The sequence below is a fragment of the Chelonoidis abingdonii genome, chromosome 1 (assembly GCF_003597395.2).
Source record: "Chelonoidis abingdonii isolate Lonesome George chromosome 1, CheloAbing_2.0, whole genome shotgun sequence".
Classification (NCBI taxonomy): Eukaryota; Metazoa; Chordata; order Testudines; family Testudinidae; genus Chelonoidis; species Chelonoidis abingdonii.
Genome location: NC_133769.1, coordinates 144,521,278 through 144,544,879, shown reverse-complemented (window position 1 = coordinate 144,544,879; position 23,602 = coordinate 144,521,278). Strand labels below are relative to the sequence as shown.

Genomic DNA, 23,602 nt, shown 5'->3' with positions numbered 1-23,602 from the left:
AAGGCATCGGTATAGATACCCCTCACTCCCAGTATTCCCCGATAAGCATCCCCCACCTCCCACCAAGACCCCAGTAACAGGAGGGTTTCTTCTTCCTGGCAGGTGATGGCCAAGGGAGGCATCGTGAGGGCAGGCACTGAGGTGCATCCCGTGGGGGATGGAGAACGTGAGTAGAGTTGTGTGAATAACTGATTTCCCGGTTAACTGGCCGAACCAGAAACCTCAAAAAATAATTATTTGGGGGCGACTGAACCATTTCACTTTTGAGCTGCTTTAATCTTTTTTAAATAGAATTGAAGAGAAATTGTAAATGAGGAGTTGTTTTGAATTAAAAAACAGAACCTTTCATTTAGGAAATGTCAAAACTAAACCTTCTGCTTTGCTGCTGATTTGTTTTCTGACAAAAACCATTTGGTGAATCTCACACACATCTGTGAAATGTTTTGGTTGATGTGGGTCTGCTTTTTTCAACAACAAAAAAAATCTGAAAAATTTCAGCCCTTTCTCATTGTGAGCTCTCCCCACCGCTTTCTCTGTCTGTCCTGGGAGGCTGAGTGCTGTGTCTGAAGGAAGTGCCGAGAAAAGCAACCTTCTCTCCTCTTCGCTTTCTCTCTTTCCTTCTTGTCTCACTAGTCGTGATCTCTCTCTCCCTTTGACATGCACACAGTTCCCCTGACTGATTTCATTTCATTAATGGCAGTCTCAAGGGATTCCCAGTTTGACCGATTCAGGCTGGCTGGACAAACTCCACCTTGAGGAGAAGGAGTGTGGAATCCCAGCCCCTCTGCAGCCCTGTGCACATAACCCTCCGCACAGAGCCACTGTACAACATGCACTTCTTTCCTTGCCTTCATTATTGCATGATCAGGGGCATCCTGCACTGACAGAAGACAGTGCTAGACTCTAGCTGATATGGATTTAAGGGACATGCTGAGATCCACCAAACCCATCTCACCTGAATATCCCACACCGGGTGTCTGCAGTAAGAGTCAAAAGCCTCAACTATGCGCCAAAACTCTTACCCTTGGATAGCGAATTTTTCAGGGTGGATGATATTGCAGCCATAATAAGGGAGCCTAGGGAAATGTGTGGCCCTGGAGCTTAGTCACCCCTTCTCTCTGTTTGCCAGTTATTCAGAAATTTGAGCTCCGGCTCCCCGTGGGGCCTGATATCGCCCCCCTGGCCCGGGTACTCGTATACACCACTTTACTCAGCGGGGAAGTTATTGCCAATTCCGAAGATTTCAAGATTGAAAACTGCTTTGCCAATAAGGTGAGCATCCTGTTTCTATAACTTGCATTCACCCATGGACAGTGGTTCACCTGTGGAATCTGGAATGGCAAATTTCAGGGAAGACTCAGGAAATGTTCAGTGGCTGCATGAGCCCATGGGGCGCTGACCATGGATCAGCAATTGAATATGAGAGATGAATGCACATCAGGAGTAATTTGCATAGACAGAATTATGGAGGGTGGAAGCAGAACTGACATATGGGGGCCCTGCTGGTCATGTTTGAAATGCATTGGCCAGCACTGAGGGGCATTGGCAGAGTTGTGTGCGGAGCCCAGCACTGGAATAGCAGGGGGCTGCAGGGCAGGTCTGAGGGGCATTGGCAGAGCTGAATGAGGCGGTTCCAGGACTGAGTTGTGCTGCAGGGCAGTGTGTGAAGGTATCTGGAGAAGTAGCTCCTCTAACTTCTTTCCTGGGGTTGCAGGTGGACTTGAATTTCTCACCGGCCGAGGGCCTCCCCGCCTCCGACACTCACCTCCGGGTTGGAGCATCCCCGGGCTCGGTGTGCGCCGTCCGTGCTGTGGACAAGAGTGTCCTCCTCATGAAGCCTGAAACTGAGCTCTCGCCCAGCTCTGTAAGTGCCAGCCTGGCCCAGTGATCAACAGACACAAGAGCTGGTCTTGTCTGGAAAGTGCCGAGAATCACTCGTGCGAGCTGGGGCAGAGCAGTGTGTCTGTTACTGTAGGGTCCCTCATCAGCACAGGGACTGCGCCCATTGCTTGATCTATGTAGTGCCCTCATGAAAACTATTGCTGCACCCAGTGGTTTATAGTTCTGGGGCCACTTGTGAGGACACAACCACATATAATGATTTATTACTGAAAGGCCATTGGTGAGCACTGGTCACACATACTCGATTATTATGAAAAAGTCAGGGCTGAGCCCTGGAGTCAGTCTGTTACTGTAGGGTTTGTTATTGTAGGGTAACTGGGATTGCATGTATGGGTGTGTTAGTTTAAAGTTGTGATCACTAAGGTGGCACATGCTGGTTTATTAATATTGGGCCTGTGGTCACTGACATCGAGACGTGTCATACCCACAGGTGTATGATTTGCTCCCAGTGAAGGAGATCAGGGGTTATAATTACTGGGAGCACCATTTGGAGGAAGAAGACGATAACCCTTGTGTGAAACTCGACAACATCATTTTAAATGGATTCATCTACGGACCCATTTCTCCTGATGGTGAAGGGGACACCTACAACATTCTCAAGGTGAGCGCCACATCTCCCTTTAGTGTGTGAAATCACTGTTAGTTCAGAAGATTTCCTCACTGGATGCTGTCTGAGCTGGATGCTTTTTCACCAGAACATTCAAAGTAATAACTAAAGCAGGCCAGAAACCCCAGATGGGAACACTGTAGGTTTGGGAACTGAATGCCTCTTTCCCCATCATTAATTTAAACATGACAAGGAGACGTCCTAACAGCTGGGGCAAAGAAATAGAGTCCAGAAATGAGCAACTCAGCCTCTGCAGCCATTTTGTCAAAGAGATCTGTCCCACATGCTCTCTATCCTGTCTATGTAGGTCTCTGTGAAGTGCCAGTCTCCATTTTATCGACACCCACACGCACACACATGCACACATGTGCGGAGTGTTGCTCTGAGCCAGCACCCAGGGTAATTACCCAGCCCCACCTGGTGAGGGTTTGATGTCCTGTGGGATTTCAGGTTTGTTCCCAGTGGGACTTACTCCCAAATCACCCAAACCCCAGCACACCTGACAATGACTGTTAGGCGTTTCAGCAGAGAGGCAGGGGATGGACTGGGCCAGAGAGCCTGAACTCCCTCCAGGGCAGGGCCGAGGCAAGCCGGCAGGGGCTGAGTGCATGGCGGGAGCTTGCACTGCTCGTGCCTCTGATGAACCTGCCCTGAGGACACACTCCAGCTGCTGGTCCGGCGCCTTTCAGTGACATAGACCTCGCCCTTGGCTTCCCGCCAGCCACACTGGCATTGACTTCTCAGGCCTTAGTATCTACTCTTGCAATGACCCATCCCTGCTCTGTGATAAGTCTGTCACATCCCAGTCCAGTCCAGATGGCACGTTTATCTCCCGATGTATGCTTAACTTTACCACATGGCTGTCTGGGTTATGTTTTTACAGGAGATGGGTTTAAAAGTCTTCACCAGCACCAAGGTCCATAAGCCCAGACTCTGCATGGAGACAATGTATGGTGTATCTGGACCATATGTACCTGTGGTGGCAGGTATTGGTAAAAGATCCTGCTTTGTTTTACCCCGCTTATACCCCCCTGTTAGCTGCTTTTCCTACTTTCACCCTCCCCTCCCTTTCATCCTCTCCTCTGCATGGAAACTAGACCAATTGGACCAGACTCCGTTCTCAGCTGTGCTGGCTGAAATCCACTAACGTCAGTCCTGAAATAGGAATCTGGTCCATTTCTACCTGCTTGCTCACCTATCTGCTTGCACCACCTGCTTGCTAATCTTCCACCAGCTAAGGAAACATGCCCTGTTGTAACTACACTGATGCAGTGGCACCTTGCACCTCCTAATGTAGATTTGCTGCACTGGCACAAAACGGCTGCTAAATCTTTCTGACTTTGGTTGCAGCTCTCTCAGCCTGGGACAGGACAGTTTCCATTTCCAGGTTTTCACCTTCCAGCAAGTGCTAGAGAAAAAACTAAGCAGAAAAAGAGCCAGGTTCAATGGGGAGGGAGTGTGAACCCAGGGGGAGAGTTTAGGATTGGGAATCAGGAAATGTGTACTCCATTCTCAGGTCTCCCATCAACTTGAACTTGGAAGTGAAATGATTCACTTCTTTATGCCTTAATATTCCTATCTGTAAAAGGGAACTAATTATACTTAGTCTTGTGAAGAACTCTGAGATTGGATGGCTAAATAATAGTGTTAATTATGCTCTCAGTTAACTAGTGGAAATGAAGAGTAACCAGATCAGATTACTGACCCTCTAATCCAATGTCCCCATTCCTACTATAGAACATCAGACTACTGGTCTATATATGGCAGTCTCCTGCCTCCTGACCATATTGGATCAGCACTGTCATCTTTTTAGTTCAGGATCCCTCTTCAGACAGTGGCCAATGGTGGCTGCTTCAGAGTAAGGTGGAAAACCTTGGTAATACCCCTCACTGTGCAGTACTGTAGGGTAAATTTCTTCCTGGCCTACGGCTTCTCATCAACTTGTATCCTGACATACGATGACTGATATCCTTGATCATGTGAACCCTAGCTGGTGTCACTAGTGTTGCTGCTACTCCTAGTCATATATAAACACAATTTTTTTTCCTGTGAATCTGACTCAGCTACTGCATCTATAATGTCTTGGGGTAGTGAGTTCCACAGGCTAATTCCATATTGAAATGGATATAGGCAGGGCTCTAGGAGTTGCTTCAACACAGTCATTACATCTGGGCTTCCCATGCACTCTGGGATTGGAGGTGGGGGAATAAATATGTCCTGTAAAGGGTGCAGAAGTCTTTAGAAAGCAAACAGTTTGAGATCACAATAGGGCAATGGAGATGTTTTTTCAATGACTTTGAAAAAGGTTCTAAAAAGATGATGACTCTGGGAGTTGCATGCGGAAGAGAATGACTGACTGATTGCAAGCAGGGACAGGTCTAAGTTTGCGTCTGAACATGGCTGAAGTTTGTGAGGAAGGGTTATTAGATCTTGGGTTTAGGATCAGGCCTATCACTAACTGGAAACAAAGTGCCATGGTTTAGAATAAGGTCTAACATATTATGTCCTCTCTCCTCTTGCCACACCCTGCACCCCAATATCTAAAAAAGAACGTATGTATGGACTCAGTTTGGATGCAATCAATCATGTGCCTCACATCATCGATCATGGCCCAGTGGAGACCATCCGGAAGTATTTCCCTGAGACGTGGATTTGGGATTTAGTTACAGTGAAGTAAGTGATGATTATGGGATGTGATGAGTGTGGTCAACTGGGTTACAGAGACACTCAGAAGATGTTGCTCAAACACCATGAGTTGTGCTTATATCCATCTATGATAGATGGAGTACCTTTTGTAGATAGAATAGAGAGAGACAAGCATGAGGGATGGATAGGCAGGTAGAGGAAAGGCAAGAAGTAACTAGTTCTACTAATATACCACAACCACTCCTTCTTCTCTCAGTAACTGGGAGATGGTTAATTGTGTGGATCACAATAGACAATCCCCTGTAAAGTGATCCATCACTATGTGACCCACCTGGGATGTGTGTGTGTGTCAGAGGGAGATGTAATTTCTATTTGGTCCTAGCTTTGGTCAGAAGTCGCTATTAGCTATGCATTTCATCCTTTTCTGTATCCATGTGTCTGAGGGATTTTCTGTTGTTCACTGTGGAACCTCAACCCCAGTCTTGTTACTTGGATGATTCTTCTGCAGAGCTGAATGTAGGATGGGATGGGAGGAAGTGGTCTGCAGTGAGCCTGCAATAGCCGACCAGCATGCACACCCCCAGTGCTCCTGAGGGACCCTGTAGTTACAAAGGGTTGTGGGTGGTGTAATTCAGGATGCTGTGAAGGACACAGTTGTTTTCCCCAAAGCTAGGAAAGCTCCCCCCATCTCCTTGTTCTTGTTTTGTCGCTAGGTCTGTCGGAAGTGCTGATCTGGCCGTGACCATCCCCGACACCATAACAGAATGGAAAGCCAATGCGTTCTGCAATTCAAGTGACACTGGTTTTGGCATGTCCCCGACTGTGTCCCTCAGAGCCTTCCAGCCCTTCTTCGTGGAGCTCACTCTGCCCTACTCCGTGGTGCGCGGCGAGGCCTTCACACTAAAGGCCACTGTCTTCAATTACCTGACCCGCTGCATCAGGGTAAGGGACACTCCCAGCTTTGCTCAGCAGGGACCAGAGAGGAGACCACATGGGCCAGTTGCAACATGGCTTCCCATCCAGGGGAGGCAGATAATTGGCCCCTAGGAAAGTGTCTTCTTACAGAGGAAAGAAACGGGTGATGGGAAAGAGGAATCTGATTGGTTCCTGTGTGTTACCATAGGGGTACAGAATGGGCGTTATGAAAGAAGGAATCTGTTTGGCTGACAAAGGTTTGCAAGCTACAGATATACCTGACACCAACTTCCTGTGTGGCTGAAGGCACCTGGCCTTAGACCTCCTGTGCCTATCTCATGAACCCCAAGCAAGATACCTGGGGTGACCAAACACCGTGCATCACCCCTTACTCTAGTGGAGACTCCAGGCTTCCTGGAATGGACACATATGCTTGGCCTTTGACCTCATGCCGCACAACACCCCCAGCTGCACTGCAGCCTCTGGGAAACTTGCTGGCCTGTTGCATCCATGGAAACAGCACTGACTCTTTAGCCCCACTAGCCTGCAGTATATTCCTGCTCCAGCACAAGGGACTGGAGGGGACTCAGGAAGGGGGTCCCTGCAAAGTTATTGTGACTTTTCTCTCAGCTTTTATTTAAATGGGTTTTATTCTAGATAAAGAGAAGCGGGAAGAAGCTTTACAGTGTTAAGGGCCCTCAAGGCCCTCTCATCTGCTTCCCCATCCCTTTCCTTCCCTTCACTAAGCTCACTGATGGTCCGCATTCTGTTCTCTCTGCTACTCCCAGATAGCCTCCCACCCACCACAGCCAGCACTTCACCTCCTCCCCTAACAAGACACTAGAGGGCTCAGACTCATACCAAGGTGGTAAATTTAGGGTCACCACTTTGTCTTTATTCCCACAACTAGTCCCGAATCCCTCAGGCCCTGAAATCATGTGTTTCTCCAGAGCCATGCACCCAACTCACTGCCCCTCTTCAGTCTCCTGCACTTCCCCAAACCACAGTACCTCTCAGGTTTCCTCACCTTAATCCCTGCCCCACCAAATCCCTTTGGCCCCCAAACTCCCTGCCCCACTCCTCCCCTGCACTGTCCCATCTCCATTTACCCTCAAACCTTTTGAACCCCTCTCTCTGCCTGCCTGATGGCACCACTCTGTACAATTGACAGGTCAGCATTTCACTGGCTTCATCTGATGACTTCCGGGCTACCCCTGTGGAGAAGGAAGAAGAATCTTATTGTCTCTGTGTGAACGGACGGAAAACAGTGTCTTGGGCTGTGACCCCAAAATCTCTGGGTAAGGGACCTGGCAACTCCAAAATCTCAGGATCAGGGACCAATGGATGGCTCTAAAACCTCTGTGTGAGGGATCAAGTGGCTCTAAAATTTCTGGATCAGATACTGGATGGCTCCATCCTCTCTGGAAGGGACTGATCTGCTGTGAAAGGAGGGAGACTGGCCTTATGGCTGAGGCACTGGACTGGACTCAGGAGACCTGGACTCAGTGTCTAGCTTTTGGGCAAATCAGTGTCCCTGTGCCTCAGTTTCACCATCTGATTACTGAGATGGGGGCCATATAAATATCGGTTGGGTCTGAAATTTCTGGAAAAGGGACATGATGGTTCTGACACCATGCAGGGGTCTGGCCGGCAGAATCTGAAGACCTGCCCCTGCACTCCCCTCCTCTCCATCTTGCCCAACCCCCTTTTGATGTAGCCACTGAAGTTGATGGGTTGGAAGGCTGCCACAGAGCTGTGCAAAAGTGCTAGCCTGCACAGTGTGACTTTAGCTCTGCCATCTTTAGAGAAATTTCCATGTAATCTGTGGAGCTGCAAAGCAGAACACCATGCAAATGACACTGGCACCCCTGTAGCTGCAGTGCCTGGCAGAACACTTATCCTTCTTTGTTTCAGGTAATGTGAATTTCTCAGTGAGCGCTGAGGCCCTAAAGATAGATCTGCCCTGCGGGAACGAGGTAGTGGAGACCCCAGACAAAGGGCGGAAGGACACGGTGATCAAACAGCTGTTAGTGGAGGTAGGTGGGTTGTTTAGTCCCTGTGGTATAGAGAAGCCATGATAACTTACTGCTGTGTTGTGACAACTGATATAATGCTGCACGTCTTCTTGGTTTATAGGGAAGCCATAATGACTTAATATGATCTCAGCAATAACACATTCTCTAATACTGTAAAGAGAAGCAGCAATAAGTCACTATATTAACCAGTATAAACTGGAATACTGCATAACTTCTTACAGAAGAATACTGGTATCTTGTTACACCATGTGATTGAAATAATAAGCAAAGGTGATAAGTTTGTCACAGATGTGTATTTTGGAACAGAAACCATGACTTTTAGGTTTTGTCCATAACAAGTCATGGAATCAAGCCCTCAGCAATGGAAATTGGCATAGTTCCATTAAATTCAATGCAGCTGTGCAGATTTACACCAGCTGTGAATGTGGATCATAGTCTTCGTAAACAGAGCTGTGTGAATAACCAATTTTTTGGTTCACTGGCCAAACTAAAACATAAAAAAAAATGAATCATTTTGGGTCAACCTGAACGGAAATGTTTCAGGTTTTTATGGTGAACCAAAACAGTCAAAAAATGTAGTTTCAAGTCCAATAAAATATTTGATGTGACCTGACATGAAATGTATTTTTCTCTTTCAATCTTTTTACCCTTTTTAGAAAAAATAGCATTGAACTAAAATTAAAATGAAAAAAAGGAATTTTGAATTGAAAAATATTTTGGGGTTTTTTAATTGAAAAAATTTGGTGAGTTTAGCACACATATGAGAAATGTTTTGGTTAACCTGAATCTTCATTTTACAGCAAAGAAAAGCCTTTCCAAACATTTACTTTTTTTCTTGTAAATCCTGCTGGCCCATTTTCTAATAGGTCACTTCCAGGACTTGTAACAAATCTTGTGCTGTATGTGACCAGCGTAGTAGAGTATGGGAGAGTGTGACGTTATTGATATAAACTGGGACCATATAGAACATGCTTTGCAACCAAGGTCCTGTAGTGGCACCCAATCTTATGTAAAGGGGGTCATATAAGGTATCTAAGACCAGGTTATGGGTTGATGGTTATGATTATACTGTCTGTATGTCTGTATCATTTTGTAGTGGAAGTTATGAGTATTGGCTGTATACTGTCTGTATTTCAACTTTGTGCTGTATTTCTGGGAAAAATCCCAGGCAAGTGGGTGTTAGCTCTGCCTAGCCTGCTTGATGGCCCATTAAGGACCATCAGCTACACAATTGACCCATTGAGAGGAGGCAGATACGCCTTGTAACTCAGCAGGGTGTGCAGGAACTTGCCCATGTGACTGCAGACTCCATTTTGCTGTAATTTTCCACAGTAAGAACAAAGAGGTTCTTACACCTGGAAGAGCTAGTATAAAGGCGATCCGTCATCTCCATCTTGTCTTCAATCGCTGCTTCCTACCTCTGGAGGGGAACCTTGCTACAGAACTGAAGCTTCCACACAAAGGGACTGATGACCATCCCAGGGGATGTTCTCCAGAGACTTGATTTTTGAGAACTGCAGTTTACTCCATCACTGCTACAGCTGAACTAAGAACTTTGCATTCAGTGTATGTAGATTGATTCCATTTAACCATCTAGCGCTCATCTCTATTTTTTCCCTTTTATAAATAAACCTTAAGATTTTAAGATCAAAAGGATTGGCAACAGCGTGATTGTGGGTAAGATCTGATGTGTAACTTGAACCTGGGTCTGGAGCCTTGTCTTTGGACCGAAGAACCTTTCTTTATTGGGGTGTGTGGTTTCATAACCATTATCCCCCGACGCAGTGGCACTGGTGGTGATACTGGGAGACTGGAGTTCTAAAGAAAATTGCCTATGTGTGACTTGTGGTAGCCAGGGGGTTAGACGAAAGTCATTTGTTGCTCGCTGGTTTGGTTTGCCGTTAGAGGTGGAAAAAAACGACAGCCTAGGGCTGTGACCTGCCTCTTTTGAGCAATTGGTCTGAATTGGCACTCTCAGTTGGTCACCGCCAAGATACCGCATTGTCACAGTGGGCATAATCGGCAGGCAGTCACACCCAATGGCTGGGTTTTTCCAACCTCGTAAGGCAAACCAAACCAAGCCAAACAAAGAATGACTTCGTTCTCCCACTGGCTAACCACAAGTCAACACAAGCAATTTCCTTAGACACGTCCAGTCTCCCAGTATCACACCAGTGCCACTCGTCCGGGGGATGAATCGGTTATGAAAAAACCAACACCCAAAAAGAAAGGTTCTCTCGTCCAAAAGACCAGCCCAGACCCCAGGTCAATATCACATCAGCATCTTACCACAAATCACGCTGTTGCCAAGCTTTTAAGAATATAAAACCTTAAAGATATGATTATAAATAGGAAAAAAAAATAAGATGAGAGCTAGAATTGGTTAAATGGAATCAATTACATACAAAGCAAAGTTCTTAGTACAGGCTGTAGCAGTGATTGGATAAATGCCAAAGGTTCAAATCAAGTCCTGGAGAACATCCCAGCCTGGGAGGGTCGATTCAGTCCCCTTGGTTAAGAGCGTTCAGCTGTAAGCAAAGTCCCTCCAGAGGTAGAGTCAGGATTGAAGACAAGATGGAGATGAGCATCAGCTTATATTCGCCTCTCTCCAGGGTAAGAACACTTCGTTTGTTAATATGTGGAAAAATACAGCAATGGAGTCGCAGCCACATGGGCCAAGTTCTCGCAATCACCTGCTGAGTTACAAGGCGTAATCTGCCTCCTCCTCAAGGTCAATTGTGTAGCTGAATGGTTCCTTATGGCCATCAAAGCAGCTAGGCAGAGCTAACACCCACTTGCCTGGGATTTTCCAAAACAGCACAAAAGTAAATACAGACAGTATAGCAGCCAATACCATAATTCCACTACGAAAAGAACAGACAGAACAGACATGCAATAAATCATAAACCATCAACCCATAACCTGGTCTTAGATACCTTATATGACCCCCTTTACATAAGATTGGGTGCCACTACAGGACCTTGGTTGCAAACCATTTTCTATATGGTCCCAGTTTATATCAATAACGTCACAGAGAGTGACTGCCTTTAAAATATTTTTGAATTTCTTATGAATTATCATTATTTATTTTAAATCATTTAACTTCATAATTTTAAAAAAATCTCAAGATAATGTAAGCCATTTTTGGAGGGTATATTTTTCTATAAATTTGTCTCTTGCAGTATTTTGTGATGAGGATCCCATGGCTGTTCCCATTTTTTTAAAATGACATCCAATGAGACTTAACAATAACTCCTAATATAAACCTCCATAGCTATTCTCTGTAATACAGAAGTAGTGATAGCTTGTTACATAGTCTGATCGGAGCAATATGACGTGATAGAAGGTGGCCACTCCTCTCTCCATTATAGGAAAGCACTAATCATTTTTAAATAGCGTGATATAAGCAGTAACACATTACCTAATACTGCAGCTCCTCTGTGAGTTACAGAAACACAGCCCACCTTTTTCAGCAAGGCAAAGATACAATTCACATTATTGAATCAACACAGAAAAAAACACTCTCTAAGCTTCAAGGCAAGAATGAATCCTGTGGCCAGTTCTGGGTGCCACGCTTTAGGGAAGACATGAGCAAATTGGAAAGAGTCCAAAGGAGAGCAACAAAAATGAAAAAACCAGATGTATGAGGAAAGATTGAAAGAATTGTGCATGTTTAGTCTAGAGAAGAGATGGCTGAGGGGAGAACAAGATAACAGTCTTCAAATATGTACTAGAAAGGGAATGGTGATCAGTTGTTCTCCATGTCCACCGAGGGTAAAACAAGAAGTAATTGGCTTAGATTGCAGCAAGAGAGATTTAGGTGTGATACCAGGAATAACTTTCTAACTGTAAGAGTAAGTAAACACTGGCCCAGGTTACCTGGGAAGGCTGCAGATTCCCCATGATTGCAGGTTTAAGAACAGTTTGGACAAACACCTGTCCAGGATAGTCTAGATGTACTTGGCTCTGCCATGTTTTGAGCAGGATGGATTAGATGGCCTCTCAAGGTCCCTTCTAGCCCTACATTTCTATGATTCTGTCATGTTACAGTAAATGTGTTTTGGCTTTTGCTTTAAAGTTCTCCTATATGCCAAGTGAAATTTGAATTATAACTTGGCTCGTTTTTCAACATATAGGGACCTAAAGAACTTTGAAACTCTCTTCACAACAAAATTCCAAATAAATTATTTCTAAACCTCTTCAGCTGAAGAATATTCACTTTGCTGGAATGTAGGGGGTGTACTAGTCTTGCCCTGTTATTTTAAAGTACTGACTAGTGCACCACTGCCCTCTATTGGATGGAATCAGAAATGCTAATCTGTGTGTGCTAGGCTAGCAAAGAGTTAAGAGCTGGTTGGAAAACAGGATTTTTTTTCCCCAGTGAATTTTCCATCAGAAAAAAAGAATCTGTAAAACATCTTTGATCACTACATTTGGATTTTATGTGAAATGTTCAAAATTAAACTCAACAGCAGATTTGTCACTGAGATTACTTTTGAAAAGACATTTTGAAACAAAACAAAAACCATTAATATTAACCTCAGATTTTGTTTTAGTGGGGATGGAGTCAACGTTTGGATTCTCTCCCCTCCCCCCTGCCAACACACACACTTTTTAAAACTTTTTACTTTGTCCAACTGCAGAAAGAGAGGGAAAGGTTTTTTAAAAGTGTGAGAAAGTGAGGGAAAGCCCCTTTTCATGCTTGGCTACCGGTTTCCATCTGGCAAATGCTGGAAAACAGTTATTAAAAGGGGGGAAACTGACTATTCTCAGAATAAAAATTGCAGGGGAAGGATGTGTTCCAAAACCAAAAATTGATTTGACTAAACACTCTTTTTTCACGTTTAGTTCCTGAGTTTTAGTCAGAATTGTTCTGGTCATTTCAATAAATAACAGGGCTTCTTCTTTAGCACAAGCCATGGGGGTCTGGGCCTTTGGAGCAGGAGGAGCTGAGTTCTATCCCTACAGGACTAATTGGCCAGAGTGTGTAATGGTGAATGTCTAGGTGGTCCGGCAGTCATTACAATATGTCATTTCAGGACATTGAGCGCTTTGGGCCTGACCCAGCAAAGCTTGCTTTAGTTCAGGCACATGAGTTGTCCCATTGACCTCAGTCAGGCTTAAAGTTTAACACTTGGCAGGATCGAGCCCCTACATCACTTCATTAGCATCACAGCATATTATCAGCACCAGCACATGGTATAAAGCTGGAAGTTCTCTCTGCGTAACAAGGAAAGTCCAGGTTTTACAGTGTGCTACCAGCAACTAATCACCCATGATAGAGCACTGCAATATCCTCCTCTTGGCAGTGAGGAGGCAATAACTTGTTAGTAGCCAATAGCCAACCATTATCTGCTGACTTCATGAGAATTATTATTACATGAGAATTTGCTAGTCTCCCTCTTTCTCTGATTCATGCTCTGCTCTTTCTTTCTTTCTTTCTTTCTTTCTTTCTTCACCTTAGCATTTTCTCTTCTCCTCATCTCTCCCCATCACCCCTGGCCAGATGTTTCTGCCACCAGGTGCTCAGTGTCTCTGCAGGTTCTCACCTCTCTCATTTTCCTTCCCCTTCCCTTTTCCTCCCCAACCTGAAGCCTGAAGGGCTTGCGAAGGAAACGACCTACAACTTCCTGCTCTGTGCAGCTGGTAAGAGCCCCATCTCTCCTGACCTGCCTCTGCAAAGGGAAGGTTGGAAACCCCGGGTGTCCGAAGGGAAGAGCTAACTAGAAGCAGTAATATGGAAATGAGAAAGTGGGACACCTCCAGCTGGATAACAAGGAAATGTTTCCTAACACTAATATGGCCCCCAAGGGAAGGGCTGGAAGCCTAGGTCTTAGGGAACATTCCTGACCTGGGTCCTGGGGGGATGGGTTAGATGGGATTTAATGGGGCTTTCCCCTTCTCTCACTCTCTGATTCCATGGAATGAAATTACAAATGGGAAGGTGCCAGAGAAAGAGCTGGAGACGGCAGTTCACTTGCCTCACCAGGTGGTGGCACCTCACTCCATGTGGAGGGCTGGGCGGGAGGCGAGGGGGATCCGAGCCCGAGAGGGGAGTTGTGGATGCGTGGGGGGTTCACCTTAAAGCTATGGAGGGATGGAGCTGCTAAAGACAGGGAGACCCTGTGCAGTGCCAGGGGAAAGACAGCAGCAAGGGCAGTGTCCTAGCTCCTGTGCTGGGGCCTGGTCACTGTTACACAGGGGGGATTTTACTACAATCCCATCTATGTCACTTTTCCCCAGGAAAGACAGCGCCGCAGCCAATGTCCCTGAAGCTCCCAGAGAACGTGGTGCAGGGATCAGCCAGAGCCTATTTCTCAGTGCTGGGTAAGTGAGCCCGAAGAACTCGGCTGTGGGTGCTGCTGCCGGTTCCCTCCCCCTTCCTGACATTAGTGGTCTTTTCACCCGTTCCACTCCTCACCCCATTGTGCACCCATCACAGCCCCTCCATTTATCCCCCAGCTGCCCACTGCTGTAGTCACTAGCTAGCACTCCACCTCTTTTTCTCTCTCCTTCCCCCTACCTCTGCCTCTGGGCCCACGTCTCTAGCTATTCATCCAGCCTAGTGCTCCCATCTGTCCTTCCAGCAACACGGCTTTCACTTTGCCTTTCATGTGTCCCTTCTCTCTCAGAGCGTATTTCTCTGTTTCCTCCTTTCTCTGTGTTGTGTGTGTCTCTCTTTCCCTCCTGTTGCCTGTGATCTCACGAGCCTGTTATGGATGTCTCACACTAGCACACTTGCTCTGCGGTGCACTCTGCCTCAACGAGCCGGCTGTGTACGACACTGACTCCCTGTGTCTCCATCCCCAGGCGATATCCTGGGCACAGCCATGCAGAACCTGCAGCAGCTTCTCCAGATGCCCTTTGGCTGTGGGGAGCAGAACATGGTCCTGTTTGCCCCCAACATCTACGTCCTGGACTATCTGAATAAGACAGGGCAGCTGAGCGAGGAGACCAAATCCAAGGCCATCGGATACTTAGTCAGTGGTGAGGAGGGATGGGGCTTTTGTTTCTTCACTTGCTCCCTTCCAAAGTTGTGCTGGGAGCTTTTTGTGTCTGCCTTGCTCAGATAATGCTCCCAGTGGGAAGGATGGACAGACTGAGGGGACCACCTGTCTCTTGAGGGGAGGGTAACGCATTGTACCTCCTCAGCCCTTTCATCCCATTGCCCTCCAGTGTGTGAGCCCAGTGGTAATTCACTCTTGCCCCAGCAAACCAGACTCGGCTCCCCAGATGGCCTATATAGCCACCAGAGTATTGGCAGCCCCGTCACAACTGACCCCTCATCATTTACCTTCGAACCAGCGCCTTTGACACCCCCTCCCCCCAACCCCGCCCCGGAGGTCAGAGGTTCCCTTTCCGAGGAGTTACTCTGAGTAGTTACTCCAGTAATGGTTGGTGTTACAATAGATCGCTTCCCAACAGGGGGTGCCATAGCATGATAGCATGCTTAGATCTAGGGTGACATCTAGGAACACAGAGAACTACTCTCTGGAAGTGCTTGATGGGAGAAGATGGGTCCATGTGGACATAGCCTGAGTGCTGCACTGCACTGGATGCATTTCTGCTGATGACAAGCAAGGCGGAGAAGAAGAGCTGGGTTGGTTCTGCAGGCCTGGCAGCAGTAAATGGACCAAAACCTGGTTTTAAGCCTTATTGCCACTAGAGGAGATTTCTCTATTTGTAACGCATTTAGCCAACTTAGAATCATAGAATATCAGAGTTGGAAGGGACCTCAGGAGGTCATCTAGTCCCACCCCCTGCCCAAAGCAGGACCCACAGGTGCCCCCTCACCCTGCCCCTGGCCTGGCCCCAACTCAGCCCCCTCCGTTCCCCTATTGGACTCCTCCCTAAATCCCCATCCCTGCCCTGCTTCTTCCCCGAGCACGCTGCGTTCCTCCTTCTCGGTGAGGAGCACCCACCAATTTTTCCCCGTGGGTGCTCCAGCCCCTGAGCACCCATGAAGTCAGGGCCTATGGCAGGAGCAATCTTCAACTAAATCAGCCCAGACAGGGCTTTGTCAAGCTGGGCCTTAAAAACCTTGAAGGAAGGACTTGTAATTTTAATATGTTTGTTGATCAAGGTAAACTGTAAGCTCCTTGCTAAGGTTAACTCAACCAGCCAACATGTGTGAAACTACAAGTGCCTTGTCTGTGTTAGGATTGAAATATGTGTTAGCTGGCAATGTTGGTAATGCTTCTTTATTCTTAATGTGGCCATGACCTTTGCCAGTAAAGCCAGTAGCCATGACTCTGAACACACCTAGGGCAGAGCCACTGAGTGACAAGAGGTCCTTTCCAGTTTCCACATCGTCACTTTTCAGAAGAGCCTCAGTTTGGGTCACACCTCTGATTATTCCTCATTCTCCATTTCTGCTCCACCCTGTTTTTAATGAGCGTTAGCAATCTTTCAGAGCCAGCCTTCCCATTTATTTATTTTAGGTGCTGCAAAGGGATCCTTGAACCTGGTATAGGTGGCTAGTAGATGCACATCATAACCCTGTTGCTTGTACTTCTTTTAACGCCTAACAGAAGACCAAGGCCGCTCTGCTGAGACACTGAGGCTGTTTTTAGGAATGGGAGGCCTGCCTGGCTTGGTGCTCTACATCGGACCTGCTTCTGCGTCTAAGGCTTGATCTAAACCCAGCTTTGTACCAGTGTAACTATTTCAGTTAGGAGGTGATAGTTTACCAAAATAATTGAAGCAGTAGAACGCCTAATGTGGATGCAGTTCTACCCCCTTCCCATCTGGGAACAAGCTGTATTGGTATTAGCACTTTTATACTATCCTAACTACATCCACACAGGGGAGTCACAGCATTTTAATGCTACGGGTACAATTAAAGCAGGATGTTTGTGTGTAGACAGGGCTGAAGATTGTCTTTTCCTGGCTGACATCTACAGCTGGACTTTAATGCAGTGAAACACAACTTCATTCTCCATTTCAGGTTACCAGACACAGCTGAAGTACAAACACCAGGATGGCTCCTACAGCACATTTGGGCCACGTTATGGGCAACCAGGGAACACCTGGTAAGATTTCAGTGCTACTGAATTCTTTCTCTTTTTTTTTGTTTTTTTTTTTTTTTTTTTTTTTTTTTAAAAAACCCCCTGGGGAAAGCTTTTTTTTTCCCAAATTTGGGTTAACAATTGTGTGGGGTTGGGAATCATGAAAAACAAAACGGGGTGGAGGAAGGGAGGAGGCTTAAGCTGATCGATGTGGGATAAGGCAATATGAGAGGTGGTAGGGAAGGGAGATCTCCTTTAGTTTGTATGCTCGAGGCCTGAGATTTTGGGCTTATTAACCATTTACAGCCCCCTGATTCCTGCTCAGCTCACGGTTTAGAGCAGCCTGGGGGCTGTTCTAACTTGCTCTCAGCTGGCCACATCCCCCTGAGGAACCATAACATCAGTAGGTGTGTCTAGAACACCGCACAGTCAGCACTCACTCTCCTGTACAGAGGCTCATGTGGAGGTTGGGTGTAAAGGGGTCGCCCAAAGATTCCCTGGCTGAGTGACTTGCTGGTAGTTTCAGCTGCCCTTTGTGTTTACCATGAGCAGGTGCAGGGGTCAGAACAGGGCAGAGATCATCCCAAAGTCCTGATTGTGACTACTTGTCCCCTGCTGAAATTATTGTTTGATCTGCACTAGAAAAGTTTAGCCACCACTGCCACTCAGATAAGGAGGAGGCTTGGTAAGAGGGTGGAGCCATTCCACGCCCCTCGATGCTTAGTTGCATGCCTTGCAGGTTGAAAAAACAGGTTCTTGCAGGGAGTGGCAGTGGACAGTCTGTAGGGGTGCTCTTCCCTCTCCCCTACTGATCTCTTGCCAGTGTGGTGCTAGGGGTGCTGTGCTGCAGGGAGCGGGGTGGGTGGTCTCAGTCAGGCATATTGTATCTCTGAAGGGCTGACCCCATCCCTGATGCTAGGGGGCGCTGTGCTGCTGGTTTTACAATAAAATCAGAGCCAGTTGTCCTGGCCATGTCCTGGTCACTGAAGATTGTCGGGCTGTTTCTCAGGTCTGGAGCAAGCACCTTCTATCCTAAGCTGTGCCCTGGCTGTTCGAAACTAATGCAGAAGTTGGCTCACTTCCTGTCATAAAATGGGCCGTTTGCTGTGCCCCTGATCAGATCACGACTGCTGGCTTTCCCTAGGCTCTGCTGCATGTCAGTAGGGTGCTGAATGAGATAATTGTTCCCTGGCCCATGGCCACAGCATTCCGCCCCTGCTGCTTCATTCAGGCGGCAATGCCCAGGACCCGTCCTCTAGTGAGCACGAAGGGCAATGGGTGGGAGCTTCTCAGTGCCTGTCCAGCTCTCTGTCTCAGGCTGACAGCCTTACGTCCTCGAAGTCCTTTGCGCAGGCCGCTCTCAATCTTCATGAGGACAAGCACATCGAGGACGCCCTGACCTTGGCTTTGGCAAGCGACGGACAACGCTTGCAGTCCCAGCTCCGGCACACTCCTGAACAATGCCATAAAGGTAACGTAATCCACCAGACAGCTTCCCATGGGCCTCATGGACCCATACAGGACTCCAGTGACATGGAGAAAGCTGCAACTGCGCATGCAAAGCAAGCCACCTGCAGCACATGGGGCTGGGGCAGGGGCTTTGGAAATGGGGCAGATGGGAGTCATACCAAGGAGGAGTCAAGAGCAGGGGAGAACCATACGTACTAGGAGTGACCGTGGTCGTGGAAGAAAGAGCAGGTACATGGAAGCTACCAGTGTGGAAAGAACAGGGATTGTAGAACGTCCCTAGGGAGGAGGCCAGTGGCTCGGGGTGTACGGGTTTAATGTCCTCTCCTGTGATCCTTGCAGGGTGGGGTTGACAGATGAGGTCACGCCTCTCTGCCTACATCACATTGCGCTGCTGGAGATTCCTCTGCTCATCACTGTATTAAGCTTACCCCTCAAGCCAAAACAGAGCTGGGGACCGCCAAGTCACCGCCTCCATCCCGAAGAGAGAAGCCTTTAAAAAGGGAAATCCAGTCAGAAAGACTTTAACATGGAGGTCTAATCGGAACTGATTTCCCTGTAGCTTCCTTCCAGTCCAGGATGCTGGTATCTGTCTCATCTCTTATCCTTTTATATGATGATTATTTAAAAACTTTTCCAGGTAATGTTTTGCTTGATGCTCTCCTTACACACACTACAAGCTTAGAGTTTACAGATATTTCACACTTGGGTAACTAACACTTACCCCTTGACAGTTGCAGTAGGCCAAATGGGTTCCCATCAAGGGCTGATTTCTGTTCTCCTTCAGTTAGTTCTGTCCACATACCAGAAATTGCACCCTGGTAAAAAGTTTTTATCACACTTCAGGGAGCACCAAAAAGATGTCATATTGTGCAGTGAATTCACACTGGGCCAGCTTGTGCCAGGGTTGTGTATCATCTGAGTATCAGGCCAGTGGCAAAGTTGTGGTGGGCATTTGGGTAGGGCATCCCAGTGTCCTCTGTGCGCTTTCAGCGAGCATTGCTTGTGGTTGCTGTATTTATCTATCTTGTGCTTGTGATCAGTAGACTTTCATGTCATGTGGGAAAGTTACGCAGCAGAGTGGGAAATAAAGAGCAGGAACAGCTGTGGCTGTGGAGAATTGTGCAACCTGTGTAAAAAGCCAGGTGGACTTCCATCTTGGCCCTTGGTTCACAAGTTGCCACCAAGACGTCTCTGTTAAAAGGGAATGTTCCATGTAGGACTGCCAGTTGAGAGGATCCGCTTACACTGGTACTTCCAGTGAGCATGCACTTACACTGTGCTGATATAACTCACACTGACATGGGTCTATGCTCTCCACGAAAAACGGAGTCCGTATGTTCCCCAAAGGGTTGTGGAGAAGTTGCTGTTTGATAGAATGTTGGGTTAGATTTGTCTATGTGTCGTGTGCGTTTCAGTGTGCTGTTGCCACCAAGGGAAAGCATGAGTTCTGTAACTTGAGTCTAAACCAGGCTTAGATTGTGTTGTGCTACTGGCTGTGGTCAGACAAGACAAGTGGTATGTGCCCAACATGGACCTGCTTTGTTAACTTTGTTCCTGATGATAGTGCAGTCAGTTCCCATCTACTATCAATTAGACTAACTGATCCCTGATGTTTAACTGCTGAGGAAAGTTGATGTCCTGATTAAGCCCTTCTCAGTTAGAAGGAGTATAAACCCCAAGGCATTTTGTTTTCAGGCTTTCCTGTCTCAAAACCAGCTGAGCTCATTCCCTCCAGCTTCCCAGAAAGAACCTCTCTCTTAGCAGACACCAAGGGCTAGGAAGGTTCAGATCAAAACAGTTTGAAAAAGTTTCAAGCCACTGAAAATGGGACTGTCTGCTGGACTTTCCATTCTCAGCCTTTGACGAAAACAGATGAACTGCCCTGCTGTGTATGCACCTGTGCACGTTGGTATCCCTTGGAATGTCATTACGGGAAATGTCTGATTCCAAACTTTGCTTCTCAAATGTTCCTAAGTGAGGACCGACCACAGGACAAATTTAAAGGGCCAGGTTCCCCAATACACCATCGCCATTCACCAAATGTGAAGGGCCGGACTCACTGGTTCGCTCTGGATGCTTAGTGCCAGCCTAGTGATGCAAAGCAGCTGTAAACCAGCCACTGCACATTGCTGGAGTGGTGAAAGCGAGAGAGTGTCCTGGGGAATCTGGCTCTAAGCTATTGTTTAGAGTTACCCGTGTGTCAGAAAGTCTGGAAAAAAATACTTCATAAAATGGAAAAAGTTCATATTGTTTCCTCCCTGTCGAGCTCACAGACTGAATTCACCTCCATGGTGACCTCCCCTCACCCTCTCAGCCCATGTCTCTCTCCTCACACAGCACTCTGTGGTCCGTAATGCTCTGTTCTGTCTGGAGACGGCCGCAGAGCAGAGAGGAAACCACGTGTACACCAGGGCGCTACTGGCCTACGCTTTTGCCCTGGCTGGGAAGGAGGAGAAGCGCAGGACACTGCTGGACTCGCTTTACAAGGAAGCTGTGAAAGAGGGTGAGAGTTCCCGATGGGCCCTTCTCCTGCATCCCAGCCCCCTGGCCCTACCTCCCCAACTCGTAAGGTGACCGTGTATTGAGAATCATATACAGGTGCTCAGAGGGGAAACCAAAGCAGAGGAATGTTACAAGGGGCCAGCACCAGGCGGGAGAATGTTATTTGACATGAAAAAACCAGATTGAGAGAGAGGCAGCCCAGGCAGATTTCTGAACTCACAGCATGTTGTATCCCTGCCCTTGTAAGGACTCCTTGTTCTTTTAAACTGGGTCATTGATTGCACCCTTCAGTATCCAACCTGCCCATTAGACAAATTGCTAAGATTCCCTTTGCATTTGTCTCTCTTGCATTTGCCCTTTCCCTTGTCCCTGCCTTCCCTCCATTTGCCTCCTTCCTCTACTCCCGAGCTTGTTAGCTTTTCCTCTGCTTGTTTCAGTCCGTTTCCCTCTTTTCTATACTGTGAAATAACTGGTCTCTCCTTTCTTTTCCTCCTACTCTCTTCCTCCTTCCCCCAAGTCTCCAAATCTCTCTCCTTCCTCCTGCCTCCCACACCAAAAGCTCTCACATACCCCCTACTTCCCAGCCCACAAAATCACAGGCATATTGTCCTACTGCCTTGCACCCCACAAATCTCTCTCTCCCCACACACACACACTGCAGCCTGCCCCAGGCACAAGCTAATGCACAAGCATATGCAGGGTTGCCCCAGGATCCACGCACGCACACAGGCTCCTTCTCCCCCACCCAAAAGCCATTCACACACACACATACGCACACAGGCTGCCCCCAAACCCTATGAACCATCGGGCTTTGTTATTGCAGTGGTCATGTCCGGCACATGCAAACTCTAAGTTCCCTCCTATCACATCAGACACCTGGTTCTCTGTCCCGCTGCGCATTGCAAGCAACGACCTCACCATCATAGGCCTCATGCAGGAGAGGAAACTCACTGTTTGTTAGAAAATGCATTATTGACATACTGCAAAAGACAACTCAGCACCTTGTCAAGAATCAATATGATATTCAGGCGTTGGAAGGGACCTTTCAGGAGGTCATCTAGTCCTAACCCCCTGCTAAAGCAGAGACAATGCCAACTATTTTTTTTTTTTAGAATCATCCCAGCTAGGGCTTTATAGCGTGACTTAAAAATACCTCAGCGGAAGGATACCCAATTCCACCTTAGCCCTTCCAGTAACGGCCTCCAGTGCCTCACCACCTCCTAGATAAAAATTCCTTAATATCCAACCTAAACTCCCCCTGCAACTTGGAGTACCCATTAACTCTGTTCTAGTCATCAGGCTACCACTTGAGAAACAGTTCTAGATTCCATCCTTCTTCTGACACGCCCTGTCAGGTTAGTTGAAAGCAAGCTGTCAATCTCCCACTCACTCTTCTGCAGATTAACAATCCCAAGTGCCCTCAGCCTTCCTCATAAGTCATGTGCTCCAGTCCCCATCATCATTTTTGCTATGCGCCCTCCACTGACTCTTTCCAATTTTTTCCATATCTCTTCTGTAGTGTGCGGGCCCAAAACTGGACACCAGTAAGCCAGATGAGGCCTCACCAATGTTCAGAATTAGAGGTGAATGATCATGTCCCTCGATCTGCTGCAGATCTAGACAGAGTCCAGGTTGGGGTGGAAAAACAGGCAAGCTGGTTTTGGCCAACCAATCACATTAGCTGCCTGTGCTCACTCTGAGGGACCCATAGCCTAAGTTTACAACAGCAAATGATATTGTAAGCCCAGGCATCCTGCTCTCTAATTCTCTGGCATCGAGACATAATTACCGAGGACATGCTTTAATGCAGTTTTCTCTTCTAACACGGAGCATTTCCCCAGGGTAGATGGACCTTCAGGCCTATGTCTTCACACAAAAGTCCATTCTTCTTAATCTGTACTAGTATAATTAAAGTGGTGCGACCTCTCGCAGTGTGGACGCAGTTATAGCAGTGTGAGGTGTTTCATACCATGAAGTTCCCGTAGCAGGCCCTACCCGTTACAAGGCATCTTTATGCTGGTATATGACCTATGGCCCAGATACAGGGTACAGAAAAGTCACAACCGCTCTAACCCAAATAATTTAGTGGCACAAAATCTGGTGTTTGTTGGCCAGGTCTTAGAGGCGTCTTCTCTCTTCCTCTCTCCTTTCCACCCTCCCTTTGAGTGTCTCTCTCTCCCTCTCACCCATGTCATGCAGATTCCCCATCTCTTTCCTGCCCTCCTCCGTAGGATCTCTCACACAATGATGTGTATTCTGGTTCCTTCTCCCCTAGAGGTTTGCTTATTTGATTGATAGACTCTGGCCTCTCTAAGTTATCTCTCCCTTTTTCTCCAACTCCCACCCGCCTTCTTTCTTTTTCCCCCCACTCCTTTGTGGGTCTCCTCCAGGCTCGTCTCTACCCTCCTCTCCCCCAACTGTTAGCCTCCAAGGCAGTTATGATCGTGTCCCCCCACCCCTCAGGGTACTGTCACCCATTGTTAAGAGTTGGGAAGCACTTGGATATTGAGGCTGGG

The 23,602-nt window shown here is 47.3% G+C and overlaps 1 protein-coding gene across 1 annotated transcript in view; it reads left to right on the top strand.

Moving 5' to 3' along the window:
* Positions 1-23,602, top strand: part of LOC116827871 (alpha-2-macroglobulin-like) — a 57,416-nt gene that overhangs the window by 19,862 nt on the left and 13,952 nt on the right. Inside the window, 19 exon segments of the mRNA XM_075066933.1 lie at positions 103-166; positions 1,130-1,272; positions 1,715-1,864; positions 2,333-2,503; positions 3,393-3,513; positions 3,912-3,914; positions 5,059-5,182; positions 5,869-6,097; positions 7,242-7,368; positions 7,985-8,106; positions 13,701-13,752; positions 14,350-14,433; positions 14,917-15,093; positions 17,054-17,138; positions 18,440-18,515; positions 18,517-18,585; positions 18,924-18,935; positions 18,937-18,999; positions 20,922-21,087. Coding sequence (XP_074923034.1) covers positions 103-166; positions 1,130-1,272; positions 1,715-1,864; positions 2,333-2,503; positions 3,393-3,513; positions 3,912-3,914; positions 5,059-5,182; positions 5,869-6,097; positions 7,242-7,368; positions 7,985-8,106; positions 13,701-13,752; positions 14,350-14,433; positions 14,917-15,093; positions 17,054-17,138; positions 18,440-18,515; positions 18,517-18,585; positions 18,924-18,935; positions 18,937-18,999; positions 20,922-21,087 — 2,038 coding nt within the window.